General features: G+C 32.1%; 1 protein-coding gene across 4 annotated transcripts in view; it reads right to left on the bottom strand.

Annotated features, from left to right (window-relative positions):
• Nucleotides 1–554: 554 nt before the first annotated feature.
• Nucleotides 555–12,797, bottom strand: part of RhoGAP71E (Rho GTPase activating protein at 71E) — a 37,192-nt gene continuing 24,949 nt past the window's right edge. For 3 of the 4 annotated variants that reach the window (XM_088225164.1, XM_088225163.1, XM_088225162.1), the window contains one exon: nucleotides 3,629–5,180. In XM_088225164.1, coding sequence (XP_088081290.1) covers nucleotides 5,022–5,180 — 159 coding nt within the window. In that variant the 3' untranslated portion in view covers nucleotides 3,629–5,021. Of the gene's footprint in view, nucleotides 810–3,628; nucleotides 5,181–12,797 lie in introns of those variants that run through there. The other variant, XR_015822106.1, reaches the window with a different exon arrangement.

Raw genomic sequence — 12,797 nt, 5'->3', positions numbered from 1 at the left:
TTCAAGTGGTCGCTTGGCCAAATATTGTTGATTAAACCGACCGGTCCAAGGAGAAGTATAAAAATTGAAAAATTTATTCAAAGTATGTAGGTGAAATAATTCAGTCAGATGAATCTCACTGACACCAACAGAAGGAAGAACAAGAGAATGGTGGACGTTACACGGTGTAAAGTGGCCACTACAAATTTCAAGATTTTTTTTTTAATTTATGATTTCGTCTATGTAAGTTCAATAATGCAAAATATTAATAATATGAGCCAAAAAAATCTAAATATGTTTTTTTGGCATTTTCAATTGAATGGGACACGTCGCATTGATCGATATATTTGAATTTTGAAATCGACCAATAGACTGCTCGCATAAGATTAAATTCAGTATTCAATCCTTCCTACTAAATAAGCAAAGCAATACCGCGCATATCCCTAAAGGCAATACCGCGAATAAGCCACGCGTAACTGCCAGTTTAATTGCCACAATTAACTTCGTGGACGCATACGATAGTAAAAATAGATTTTCTAATATAAATCAACAACACGAAATAAACTGAATTCAAATTTCTTTTTTTTTTATGAAATCGCAAGGTTTTTTGTGCATTGAACTTACATAGACGATATGTTTTAAAGAATGGAAATTTCAGTCATCGATATGAAAGATCTCGTAACAGGAGAGCCGTCCCAAACCACGTGGTTAATCAAATACAAACAACGATTAACCGAATAAAATAAAACTTAACAATGTTTGATTATGTCCAAATGCTTGCAGACCGGCTGGATTTCCTCCCTAGCCAGTCTGCATTGTTGAATTACTACCTGGTAAAAGAAGAAGTATAAAAATTAGAAAATTGTTTTCAGGCGTTGCCTAGTAGGTGATTTGGTTCAGCCGGATGAATCTCACCCACGTGATAAAGGTTTCAGCTCTTTTACTTCACAAAAGTCAACAGATGGAAGAATTTAGGAAATGTGGATGTTCAAACATGGGCAGAATGTTACACAGTGTGTAAAGTGGCCACTTAAACCAGCCAATGACAGGTCATAAGCCCTGTAAATGCCTAGACTTCCATATTCCCTTCTCAGAAATTTTTTTTCCCTCTCTGTTGAAATAAATTTAAAAATAAAACTTCTTTAAATGTAGCGAGACGATTACAAGTTTAACAGGAATTAGAAAATAATTTCTAATATCAATATAACGAAAGAGGAAAGTTTGTATATAACACCGGTTGTCGTCGTCTATCTTATAAATTACGCCTAAAACTATATTAAAAATACGTTACATCGTTAGAATAATCAATTGTTCATCACAATATTGTATATTTTGGAATCATTATAGCAATGGTGGTTAGTATAGGGACTCGTGCGCTCGCGCAGTCAATATCAGAACGCCCGTACACACTCGTTGAAGACTCTCTCAACTAACGATCGGTTGTTTGATCAATAACTAGACACTTCTGATCGGCGACGTATAATAAACAGACACGTTATTCCTTAAGTGGATATATCTCAGATTAAGAAAATATTGTGTGAAGAGAGCGAATCGTAATACACATGTCAACATTAATGTGAGAAAGAGGTATACAGTAAAACTCCGATTATACGGATTAATCGGTGCCAGATTTCATTGCTTTTGAAATAATGCAACGAATCAGAATTGCATTAAAAACTTTTTGTTTCCTGATATATTTGGCAATACGGATGACTGAAGTTCGGATAAACGGAGTGTTTCTGTATGTTACCATAGCTACGGCACTGGCTGTTAGTGTTATTATGTATGTACTTTGAATGAGAAAGTTCAGTGCTATGAAAAATTGGATGTAAAAAAAATGTTTTCTACGCGCATTAAAAATTAAAGCATTTAATTGTACGGCAGTTTCTCAAAAATTTATGAAAAAAAAATTTAACTACTTCAGGTGAAAAATAAACCAGTCAGTTATACCGTTGTTTCTAGTTTCCGGAATGTGTTTTAATGTTTAAGCGTGTTTCGACAGGTACAGGGTTCTACTTTTAGATTTCAGAAAAATTCACCGACCTGGACTCGTGACATCACGGGCGGTGTAATTTCAAAATTACAAAACTTTGAAAAGCCATAAAGATTAGAGGTGGTAAAAAAATTCAAACCGTTATTTTAAAACAGTTATTCATCCAAGACATTGAACCGTTACTTGGTAAAAGAATAATTAAACAATAACAGTTAGTTTTTGTAAACAGCTGTAACAGCCTCATAAGTAAATGAAACGGGTGATGTATGGAAAAATTATTCAGGTTATTAAATTAAACTGTTTTTGACAGTTAAATCAATTCTTGTGAAAGTGTTTCAGCAGTTGCTTTTTACTTCTTATACTGTTATTTAGAAACAGCTTCACAAGACTGATTAATTTGTAAAACAGTAACTGTTACTGCTACTTCTTTTAAATAACCGAAACACCCATCTCTAAGGATAATACAATACATTAAAAAAAAAAAAAACAATTCTGGCTTAGTTTAATAGTCTATTGACCAATTTTTTTTTAAAAATACCAATGAACTTCCTCATTGCAATACGATATATCCGTTCCTTCTGTTTTTCCCAGTAGTGCTGTAATGAAAGCATTTTCTCGCGACACTCGGCGGCATTTGTCTGCATAGCGTCTCATCTGAACAAGTCCGCCCTCGTAACGTGTCTATTTAATCATACATCACTGCTTCTAATACTATAAACAATTGTTAATATGTATACAAATACAGAATTTCATTTTCTTTTCTGACTCTGTTAATCATTACTAATAATCAAGCGGCCAGTACAAAGAATGGGCATTATTCAAATGGATTGTATAAATCTGTACTGCAGGGCAGACGGATGCAAATCCTAACGTCAAATGTTCAAAAAAAGGCTAAAGAATCTACTTTCTCTAAGTGATTTCTAATAATTTATAGCATTAATTTGTATTTAAAGTTTCTTTATACATTGGTTCTTTCATTATAAGACTTAAATTACTTCAAAATCAATGGACATGATCGTAAACTGGATACAAAAATCTAAATGTCATTTTGTCAAATTCTGGATTTGCATCCGTCTGCCTCCGAGGTACAGAAATATACTAAACATTGTCAAGTTAGAAGTGGCAAACTCGTTTCCTCGTCAAAATTTGTTATTGAAATTAAAAAAATCAAAATGTCAGTTAAATCTCTAAGGGAATTGTTCGGTGGGCTAAATAAAATAAAATAAAGGTGACATCAAAATTATGATAAAACGCATGAATAAATTTGATTACTGTCAATTTTGTTTTTGTCGAGGCTTTACTGACAGAATGCATTAAGTCATTAAAACAAGTTCCGAGATAGTCGTATTTAAAGCTTTTTTATTCTTTCAACGCATTATTCCTCCCACAATTTTTTTTTTGTAAAGCTTTGAAAGAGTAATCTTTATTTTATATATACAGTAAAACCCCTGTTTTACGTTTTTCAGGGGTGCAGCAAAAAAGGTGTTAAACTGAGGAAAACGCTAAAGTGAGAAAATGAATACCACAATGTGTTTTTTTTAATTGAATTTTTAAAGAAACATGTTTAAATAATTTTATGTAGGTACTTAACCTTAAAAACACGAAAAAAAAAATTTGGATTTGCATAAAATGATTTTTTCCCTAAATATTGGGAAATTTTGTTTGTACAACAGTATTTCAACTGTCATTTAAATCGCGGCAAAACTGTTTCACACTTTTATAATAACTGTTTAAACAATTTTCTTTCCAAATTATGTTTATAACTTCGATTAATATGTCTATTGGCAAATTTCTAAACTTTCTGCATCGTAATTTATTGATGTAAAGACTTCATTCTTCCTAAACATGCGTCAACCGCATGTCACAATTTAGTAAAATGTCAAAATCAGGCACTTAAACAAAATAGGCAATTACAATGAACCTACTTTGAATTTAGTTTGAGACAACAATTTACACATTTTATTCACCATTATGGGCAAATGCGGCGGCGCGCGGCTCGGCGTCTTTTGACAGATGGAATGAGATTCGAAGAAATTTCAACGTAAAACCGGGGAAAACGTAAAATATGTTAATTGGGGGAATATTTGAATGAGAATGTATGTAAAAAAATGGACCTAAACATTTCGGCGAAGTGGGAAAATGTAAAATTGAGGAACGTAAAAACGAGATTTTACTGTGTATACATAGCATAAAATTTGAAATCAACATCTTGCACCGATGTTTTAAAATGTTTGAAATATGTAAAGACTGTTGACTCAATGCATTCTGTCAGTATAATATAATAAAACTTTAAAAAAATGTTATTTACACGTAAAATGTTATATCTAGCAACAAGGTACCATTGACAATTGTCACTTTTGTGAAATAAGCATAGTTTCAGAAGTTAAAGACAGTAAAAATTTACTTACTACTATTTTCAATTAACAGACGGTTTTAATTTGCTTTTTTGTTTTTGTTTTGTGGCATATACGAGATTGCCATAGTAAAAAAATGTATGAAAACCATTGAAGAAGTCAATAGTATTTTTCTTTATCTATCTGTCGCCACATCTACCTTATTTTAGACTAATGGTGCAAATTGCCATTTTTGTTTCAACCCTTTGTAGGACAGTGGCAAATATTTACGCCATTTATGTTAATATTCATATAAAATTAACTTTATGTACGTATTTAGTAATGACGAAAAATAAATAAAACAGGCGTGCATATTTGCAACTAGCTCACATATGACTTTGCAGAGTTTTGACGTGTTTTAACTGTTCAAAAATGACAAAACACTGCAAAATCGTGCGCGAATAAAAGTGTCATGTCACCTTTTGCGTAAGTATTTATATACGTCCAAAAAGTTTATTTTAGATGAATATTAACAAAGAAATGACCTTTTTAAAAAATACCATAAATATTTGTCACATTGCACCCATTATAAAAATCCTTTTCCACTCTGTGTTATTTGAAACAAATTTGACATCGTCCGATCTGCGTTACAATCATTTTGAAAGATTACTCAAGTTCCGCCGACGCCCTCCGCGCGCATCACGGAGGCTAGAGCGTCAGTCCGCGCATGCCACGCTGCAGGGCGGGCCGGGGTCAGTGTGGTAGGACGGGGAGCGAAGGCCGGGCGGGGGGCTCCGCGCGAGCTCGCCGCAGGACCGGCTCGCCGCGCCCGCCCGCGCGCCGCGACCGCCGCCGGCTGCTGCGCCGCGACCCACCTACGCAACAACTCACGTTAGCTCATCACAATTCAACCTGAAATCATTTTAGAAACTGACAACTGAACGATTTAGATTTTATTTGTTTAGAATACCCTTTTTAAAGTGTCAAATTAGAAAGTTCTGCAGCTTGTGTCTTAAATCATCAATGTCTATAAATCGCAACTTTGGAGGGGAGTAAAATGTGAGTAATTTTATAGGCAAGTACAGTCCATACAGATCTTTAATAAACTCTGCTTTATGGGTGCGTAACAAGAAGTTTTCATATAAAATAAAATTTAGTTTTACATATTGGTGAGAAAAATCGTGAAATTCAATATTACCCGGATGACACTCAATAACTCCAGATAATAAACCAAGAGAAATGGGTGTATTGATTATAAAGGATTTGAAATGGTGTGACCATATCACAACAATATCACTGTATGACATTATTATTAAAGGTATAAAGTGAATATCTATTAACTTTTTTACTAAGTTTATAAATATGTTTGCATTGACCCTAGTCAAAATGTTGGCCAAAAAACCAATCCGAGACATAGATAAGTTTCTATCACTGCTGAGTAAGTAGCGATATTTTCTATTTCATTACCTTTCAGCGCCTAATGGTGCATAGGGCACTGCATCAGTACACCAATCACGGCGTATCTTGATAATCTTTTGTCACATGAAGGAAAGATGATCAGTCTCACGCTTCAGTGTTAATGAAATATTCCAGTGTTAGAACACCATTTTTTAAATAAATATTTACATCAACCGTGTCGGGAATCGAACCCGAGACCTCTAGCGCGGCAGGCGAACGCGCTGACCGGTACACCACGGGGCCGACATATATTGTGATATTTTAGCTATGCTAAAAAGACGAGTCTCACAAATCTTGTTTGAAAATATCATCACCACATTTAATATACGACTACACTTTAATACAAATTGAAATAAAAGCTACAGGTAAACGTCGTTTTGCGCCGGTTCGATTTATGCCGATTTACAATTACGCCGGTTGGTACCGTGATTCTAATAGCAGACACTTTTACACATTGTTTTATTCCATTACCGTGTACGCGAGCAGCCTATTGTGTGTGTGAAATTGTTTCTGAGTTAGTTTACGTTTTGTTCTTAAGAAAAATAAAAAGTTATGATTATATATTTCAATTTATTATTATTAAAATTAAAAGAATATTAAAATATTTGTAGCTTATGCTATGATTCTGCAAGAAAGGAAGCAACAATAAAAGCAAATAAAATTGGATGCTTTTTTTTTAAAAAGTGTGAGAGATGAATTTAGTACCGACGAACTGGTGAGTTAGTAGTTAATATAATAGAGATTATTATTTATTTTCGAATTTAAACTGTATTCATTAAATACATTTATAATTTATTTGGAATACATATAGGATATGTATTCAATAAACATATTAGATTGCTCTTAGAATTTTGACACGGATCCTAACCTTATATTTATCTTCCATTATATTTGTGTTCATTTTACGCCAATTTTTTCACACCGGAGTCTCTCGGAACGAAACCCCAGCGTAAAATGACGTTTACCTGCGTATTGTACGTCGGTGAGCATAGATTACAAAACATTAGTGACCTTTGAAACATGCGCAATCCTCAGCATGAGCAGATTATGAAGTGCCAAGATGAAATTTGATTACCAGTGAGACACAATAAATAAAGGTTAATGATTTATTTATTTTTAAATTGGCATCCATAAGGAACATTCAAAATGCAAATTATTTTTGATGTTCAACAAATTTAACAGAGTTAATAAAAAGACAACAATAGGGAAATATCACTTTTTTTACAATTTTACATTAATAAGGGTCTATGAAATACTGTCGAGTAAAAAAAATATTTTTTTTACTTATTAGTAACATAAAAAATATTTTTAAGTTTTGAATTCCCATGAAAATGGTCTATTGCATTGGCCACGAATCGTGTAAAGGAGATCACCCAGTCTCCATACATTTTTGGGCTAGTGCCGGCCATCTAAATTTAATTTAATATTATAATAGAGAAAATTTCGATAATAAAAAAAATCAAACACTGATTTGAGTCTACTGAAAACTTTATTTTATTTTTACAAATACAAAAACAAAAATTTCGTGAAAATTGTTTCGCCTTGTCAAGGCATTTTCAAATGAATGTCTATCAATTAGTTTGAAAATGCCTTGACAGGGCGAAACAATTGTCACGAAATTGTTGTTTTTATATTTGTAAAAATAAAATAAAGTTTTCAGTAGACTCAAATCAGTGTTTGGTTTCTTGTATTATAAGTTGAAATGAGGAGTTCTACAAAATAAACACCAAATCAATAAATTATAATAGAGTATAACGAAATAAACCTTTTTTATTATCAGACTAAAGTTCTAAGTCAAGTCTGTGAGATAATATTCAAACTGAAAACATATTTTCCAACCAAACTCTTAATATAAAAACATCTATTCTATTTGTGGAATAAAACCTAATTATTGTTATATTTCTCGTAATAATGTTCAAGTCAGAATGAAAAGAGGTAGCCGGCATCACAGCAGGTTCTTACCTGCGCCAGCGACACATGCCATCATGTATGGTGCATGGAGTATGCAAGACGCAAGACACCGGCCTGCCATAAACATTCCTGCTGAAGGGTCAGTAGATATATTTGTTAGATCGGGAGAATTATAGAGGATAAAATTAAAACATTTAATAGAGGGATTATTTTTATTTTTTTGTTTTATTTTCCCCCTGAGCCTTTTTAAAATACATGTGAGACTAAAACGCAATTAACTACTATTAGGCTACTTTATATAACACTTTTGACAAAACAAAACTGCTCTACATCTATGCTGAGTAATACTTTGAGGCTAAATATTCAAACATAAATATAATCCCAAAAAATCGACTTAGAACTTTGGTATTGTAATAAAAAATGTTTATAATGCTGAGTTCTATTTAAATAATGCGTTTACATTTGTGAGCCGGCAAAACAAAAATTAGACCAATATGGGTTATCTCCTTTTGAACTTTGTTTGTGACCGTTTATATTTAAATAGAACATCGTCACGATTCTTGACGTCACAATTCCCAGGTCGGTGTGTAAATCCAGTTAAGTCCAAAATCATTTAAGTCCAAAGTCATTTTGATACATGGCAAAAACTAATTTAATTTTTTTCCCAACATTCATATAATTATAATTATGTTCGTTCTACTTTTGATTGTGTGTCTAAAATGCTGTCTTATTAATATATTTCATTACGTTTCTGAAAATTTGACTTGACAATGACAATTTTAGACTTAACTGGATTCACACTCCGACCCGATATTTTTTGATAATTTCTTTTTTAAAGTTATGCATGAAAACATTTCTCCGCAATATTCATATTGATTTTCAAAATACAATTAATAGATATTTCCCTATTGTTGAACAAAGCGATAAGACTAGAAAAAAGGGTTTTGCAAATCAAAAAACTTATTGTAATTCTTAAGCTCGATGCTGTTTGTATGCTAGAAATAAAAACTTAAGTGCGAGATAATGTAAAGCATGCGTCCTACGAACAATAAATAAATCACAATGCAATTTTTTGCATTTGTCGATGGCTCACGATGGAGGCACCGGGATAATTTGGTGAGACTTATACTTGGCGGCCATTTTAGGATACAAATAATCTCACTGCGGATGTTTGGCTACGTCAGTGCTGTTGATTTTAGAAAGAAAATATTAATTTCCTCTGTTATTGATATCAGAGGAAATCTAAAATTGACTTTTAAAATAGGAATATTCCGAAATTGTTAAGCTCATCGCTCATCGCTCATCGATGCGATAAGTAATGTACACAATAGTTTTATAAACATTCAACAATAATAACATTTTGCGAAATTTAAACAAGACAAACCAACAACATTGCCAATAACAACCGTCGTAAACTGGCCTTCCATCGCTGTGAATGCACAAATTACACGTATTATGTTACTAAATTCATTGCGTTACCGACTATCACCACCGGTTACGTTTATGGCGACCGTTTACTTAACAACAGTATTAGTTGAGACATTAATCAGACACTACATATGAAATGTAACTGCCACCATCAAACATCTAAATTATTGGACATTAATAGGATTGCTGGAAGAAACATATAGTAAACATTCACCACATATACATTGACGAGAGGGTTAATACATTAAAAGCTATAACAAGGAGCGTGAAATTATAACTAATGATCAGTGTTGAGACAGCCACACCGCCAATTGTAAAAGTCTATCTTAGTTTAGAAAAATCTCCGATGTAAACATTTGCCCGAACAATTTATCATATATTCCATGATATGCTGCGTTAAGAGATTTGATTTTGAAATAAAAATTGCAAAATGATAGGCGAGCAGAGAAAATTTTACCAATCATTTTTCTTTCATGGAAGCAAAGAATGTTCGAATCCTAGGTTGGGTGGATTTGTATTGAAGTCATATTTATTTATGCTTTATTAAAATAGTTGATAGCATCTTAAAAATAAAATAAATTATTAACAACATTATAATAATATAAGAAAGAAAATTATTTATCAAGAAAATATTTAAAGACATTCTATTTCATTGAGTTACTCATCGTACGAGGGTTTAAAATGTTAAGCATTTGTGCAATGAGTTTTCAAGTCATCTTGGTCAAGGTCAAGGCATTGTTGGTTAAATTTCATTTAAATCAGAGTCATAGAATAAACAGTTTTGATTACACCTTTCATCGTGTTAATCTATCTCGTTTATTGGATTTCAAATATTTCTTTTGTTATATTGGACGTATGGCTGTCTCTACAACTATAAAATACACTGATCGCAATCCATTCCAGGTCGTGTCACCCCGAGACCGCTTAATCGAAACAACCGCAAACGACAAATATTCATACAATCTTGATCTTTTCGTCTAGACATACAGTTGAGTTAGTAAAAAAAAGAGTACAGAATAATCTAGTGTCGATATTAGTACAGCTTTCAAAACAACAGTACACAAATACATAGAACATTGAGATCTTGTCATAATATATCACAAAACAAGATATGCATTTATGTTTCGAGGTTGCCGGCTGAAATATAAGTTATAATTATGGTTTTTACCAATTTAAAGATCGTTCGTACATTTGTCACATTTCAGTTGCTGCGATTTCACATCTCTTCAGATTGAACGGTGGCGTATCTCGGGAGTACACTGGTCAGGTTAGGTTACACATATAATGCAGAGTGCGCGCTATTATAATACAAGATGCAATATCACCTCACGGCAACCGAGGGAGAGGAGGGGTGAGAGGAAGGAGATAGAGTCATCGAACCAAAAAACATCTTAACTGTGCAGATTTTAAATCCAAAATACTCGACAATCATAAAATTGTAATTTTTTGAGATGTCACGTAATCGTGGAATGTCTAATTACAACATATATCCATTTTAGCATTTTTACAAACACGACATAGCCTGTGACATAACTGCTACCCCGGCGTTTAATAAGATTGCAAAACAACACACATTTGTCCTGTATATTGTCTTTCTAGAATAAATAAATGTTGGCCCATGAGGGGGGATCGTTCCCTAAAACGACACAAGCTTCAATGATGAAATACATTTGAAGGGTACACGGCCAGAACGGGCTCATCGAGTGAGATATCTCTGAAGAACATGTTCTGAGATAATCGGACTTTGAGTTGTGCAAAGGGTCTGAATGAATGAAATTATTTGAAGTGGATAACGAATACTATATAATTTCAATATATTATCATTTGAAAAAAATCATTCATTTAATTTATTAACATATCTGCATGTGTATCTTGAAATCTCACTGTTGCCTAGGGCTAGATATGTATTTAACAAAATAGGTTTTCAATTGATGTAATATATATTTTTATGCACAATAATAGAAAAAAATAAACAAAAATGTCTGCTTGTAATGTTTTTCTGAGTTATTGTGTGCCGTGTATTAAAACTCCTTGCTGAAGTTTCAGACAGCAATAAAGCGTACGATGATGGATGCTGTAACGCTGTCCGAAACGTAGACAAGGAGGAGTTTTAATGCACGGCACAATAATCCAGAAAAACATCACAAGAATTTGAAAGGCCGTGAAAACCTACGAACTTCAATAAAAAAATGTCTACTTAATATTTTTTAAAAACTTATTTCTTAGACTGACAAAAATGAGCTTGCTACAGCAATCGTCGCATTTTGACTGTTTTTAAGTCAGACGTGATTTCATATTTCTTTCCTACAATTTATAAGACGAGAAACCACATTTTGTTAGTTTCGAATTTTCCATTTTATTTAACTCACTCAAGAGAAAAAATGGAATTATTATATCAAAAAATAAAATTGTCCCGTTTTCGCTGTGTATCCTTCGTTTTTAAAATACACTTTGATATCAAATTTCACTGGGATGAACTGAAAAGTTTGTTTATTTATTAAGTTGCCTAAATAAATACATATGACTAATGCATATACTAATAATTAAATAGGCACGTTACTGGCGCAGAAAAATGCCATTTCAATTGGCGGCTGATTGCCTTCCGCGTCTTTATTCTTCAACGGACTTTCGTCACGATCAGGCGTGACGCCATACAGAAATATGCAGTCATGTGTGATGAAAAATGTTTTCGTTGTTGAAAAACAAAATGGATACAATCCAATTGATGGAATAAATAGATCACCGTTTTTCTGCCTGTGGGTCGCGAAGCCTCGCTTGAGGGTTTGCGCTCACACGCAAGGCGAGGGGTTGATCAGATATTTTTAAGCCTTGCTTGAGAGGCTCACATATTATTCTTTAAAAGATTTATTTAATTTTGTATTTTTTTTGGTTTCCAAATGATGAAAAAATAATACAAAATATACAGAAATATTCAAAAAAAAAAAAAAATACACTACTTATGTTTTATCAATTACATGTAAACACTAATAAAATAGACATTGAAATCAAATCAACAATATGAATTATTAAAATTGAAATTAAATTACTGTAAAATAAATTAATATTCATTAATATAAAATACATGTTGCATGTAAACATTAATAAAATATGAATTTAAATCAAATTAATAATATAAATGATTAAAATTAAAATTTTTTAAAAATTAATTTATTAATATAAAATACACGTTACATTAATAAAATATGAATTTAAATAAAATTAACAATATAAATTATTAAAATAAAATTATTGTAAAAATTAATTCATTAATATAAAATTAACATCAATAAAATATATTAAAACATTAATAAAATATAAATTTTACTCAAATTAACAATTTAAATTATTGAAATTAAAATATTATAAAAAAATAATTCATTGATAAAAAAGTAATAAACTAAAAAAAAACACTATTAAAATATGCATCGAAATAAAACTAGCAATGTGAGTTATCAAAACTAAATTATTGTAAAAATGAATATATGAGAACAAAAACGCATCTTGTATTAAAAAAGCGTATTTTTTTCCGTTGTCTAGTGTTATCGAGGGTAACCTAATATTCGCTATATTTTAGATGTAGCTAGTAAACGTGCAACGGGTCTATTTATTACAAGTCAGCGCATATGACGCAGTATCTACTCGTACACTGCGGTCTCTAGTAAGTAATTAGATTGGACAGAAATAAAACCGCACAG

Source organism: Micrasema longulum, unplaced genomic scaffold (genome assembly GCF_059751315.1).
Source record: "Micrasema longulum isolate JH-2025_06_02 unplaced genomic scaffold, ASM5975131v1 h1tg000334l, whole genome shotgun sequence".
Classification (NCBI taxonomy): Eukaryota; Metazoa; Arthropoda; class Insecta; order Trichoptera; family Brachycentridae; genus Micrasema; species Micrasema longulum.
This window is presented reverse-complemented; position numbering and strand designations above follow the sequence as displayed.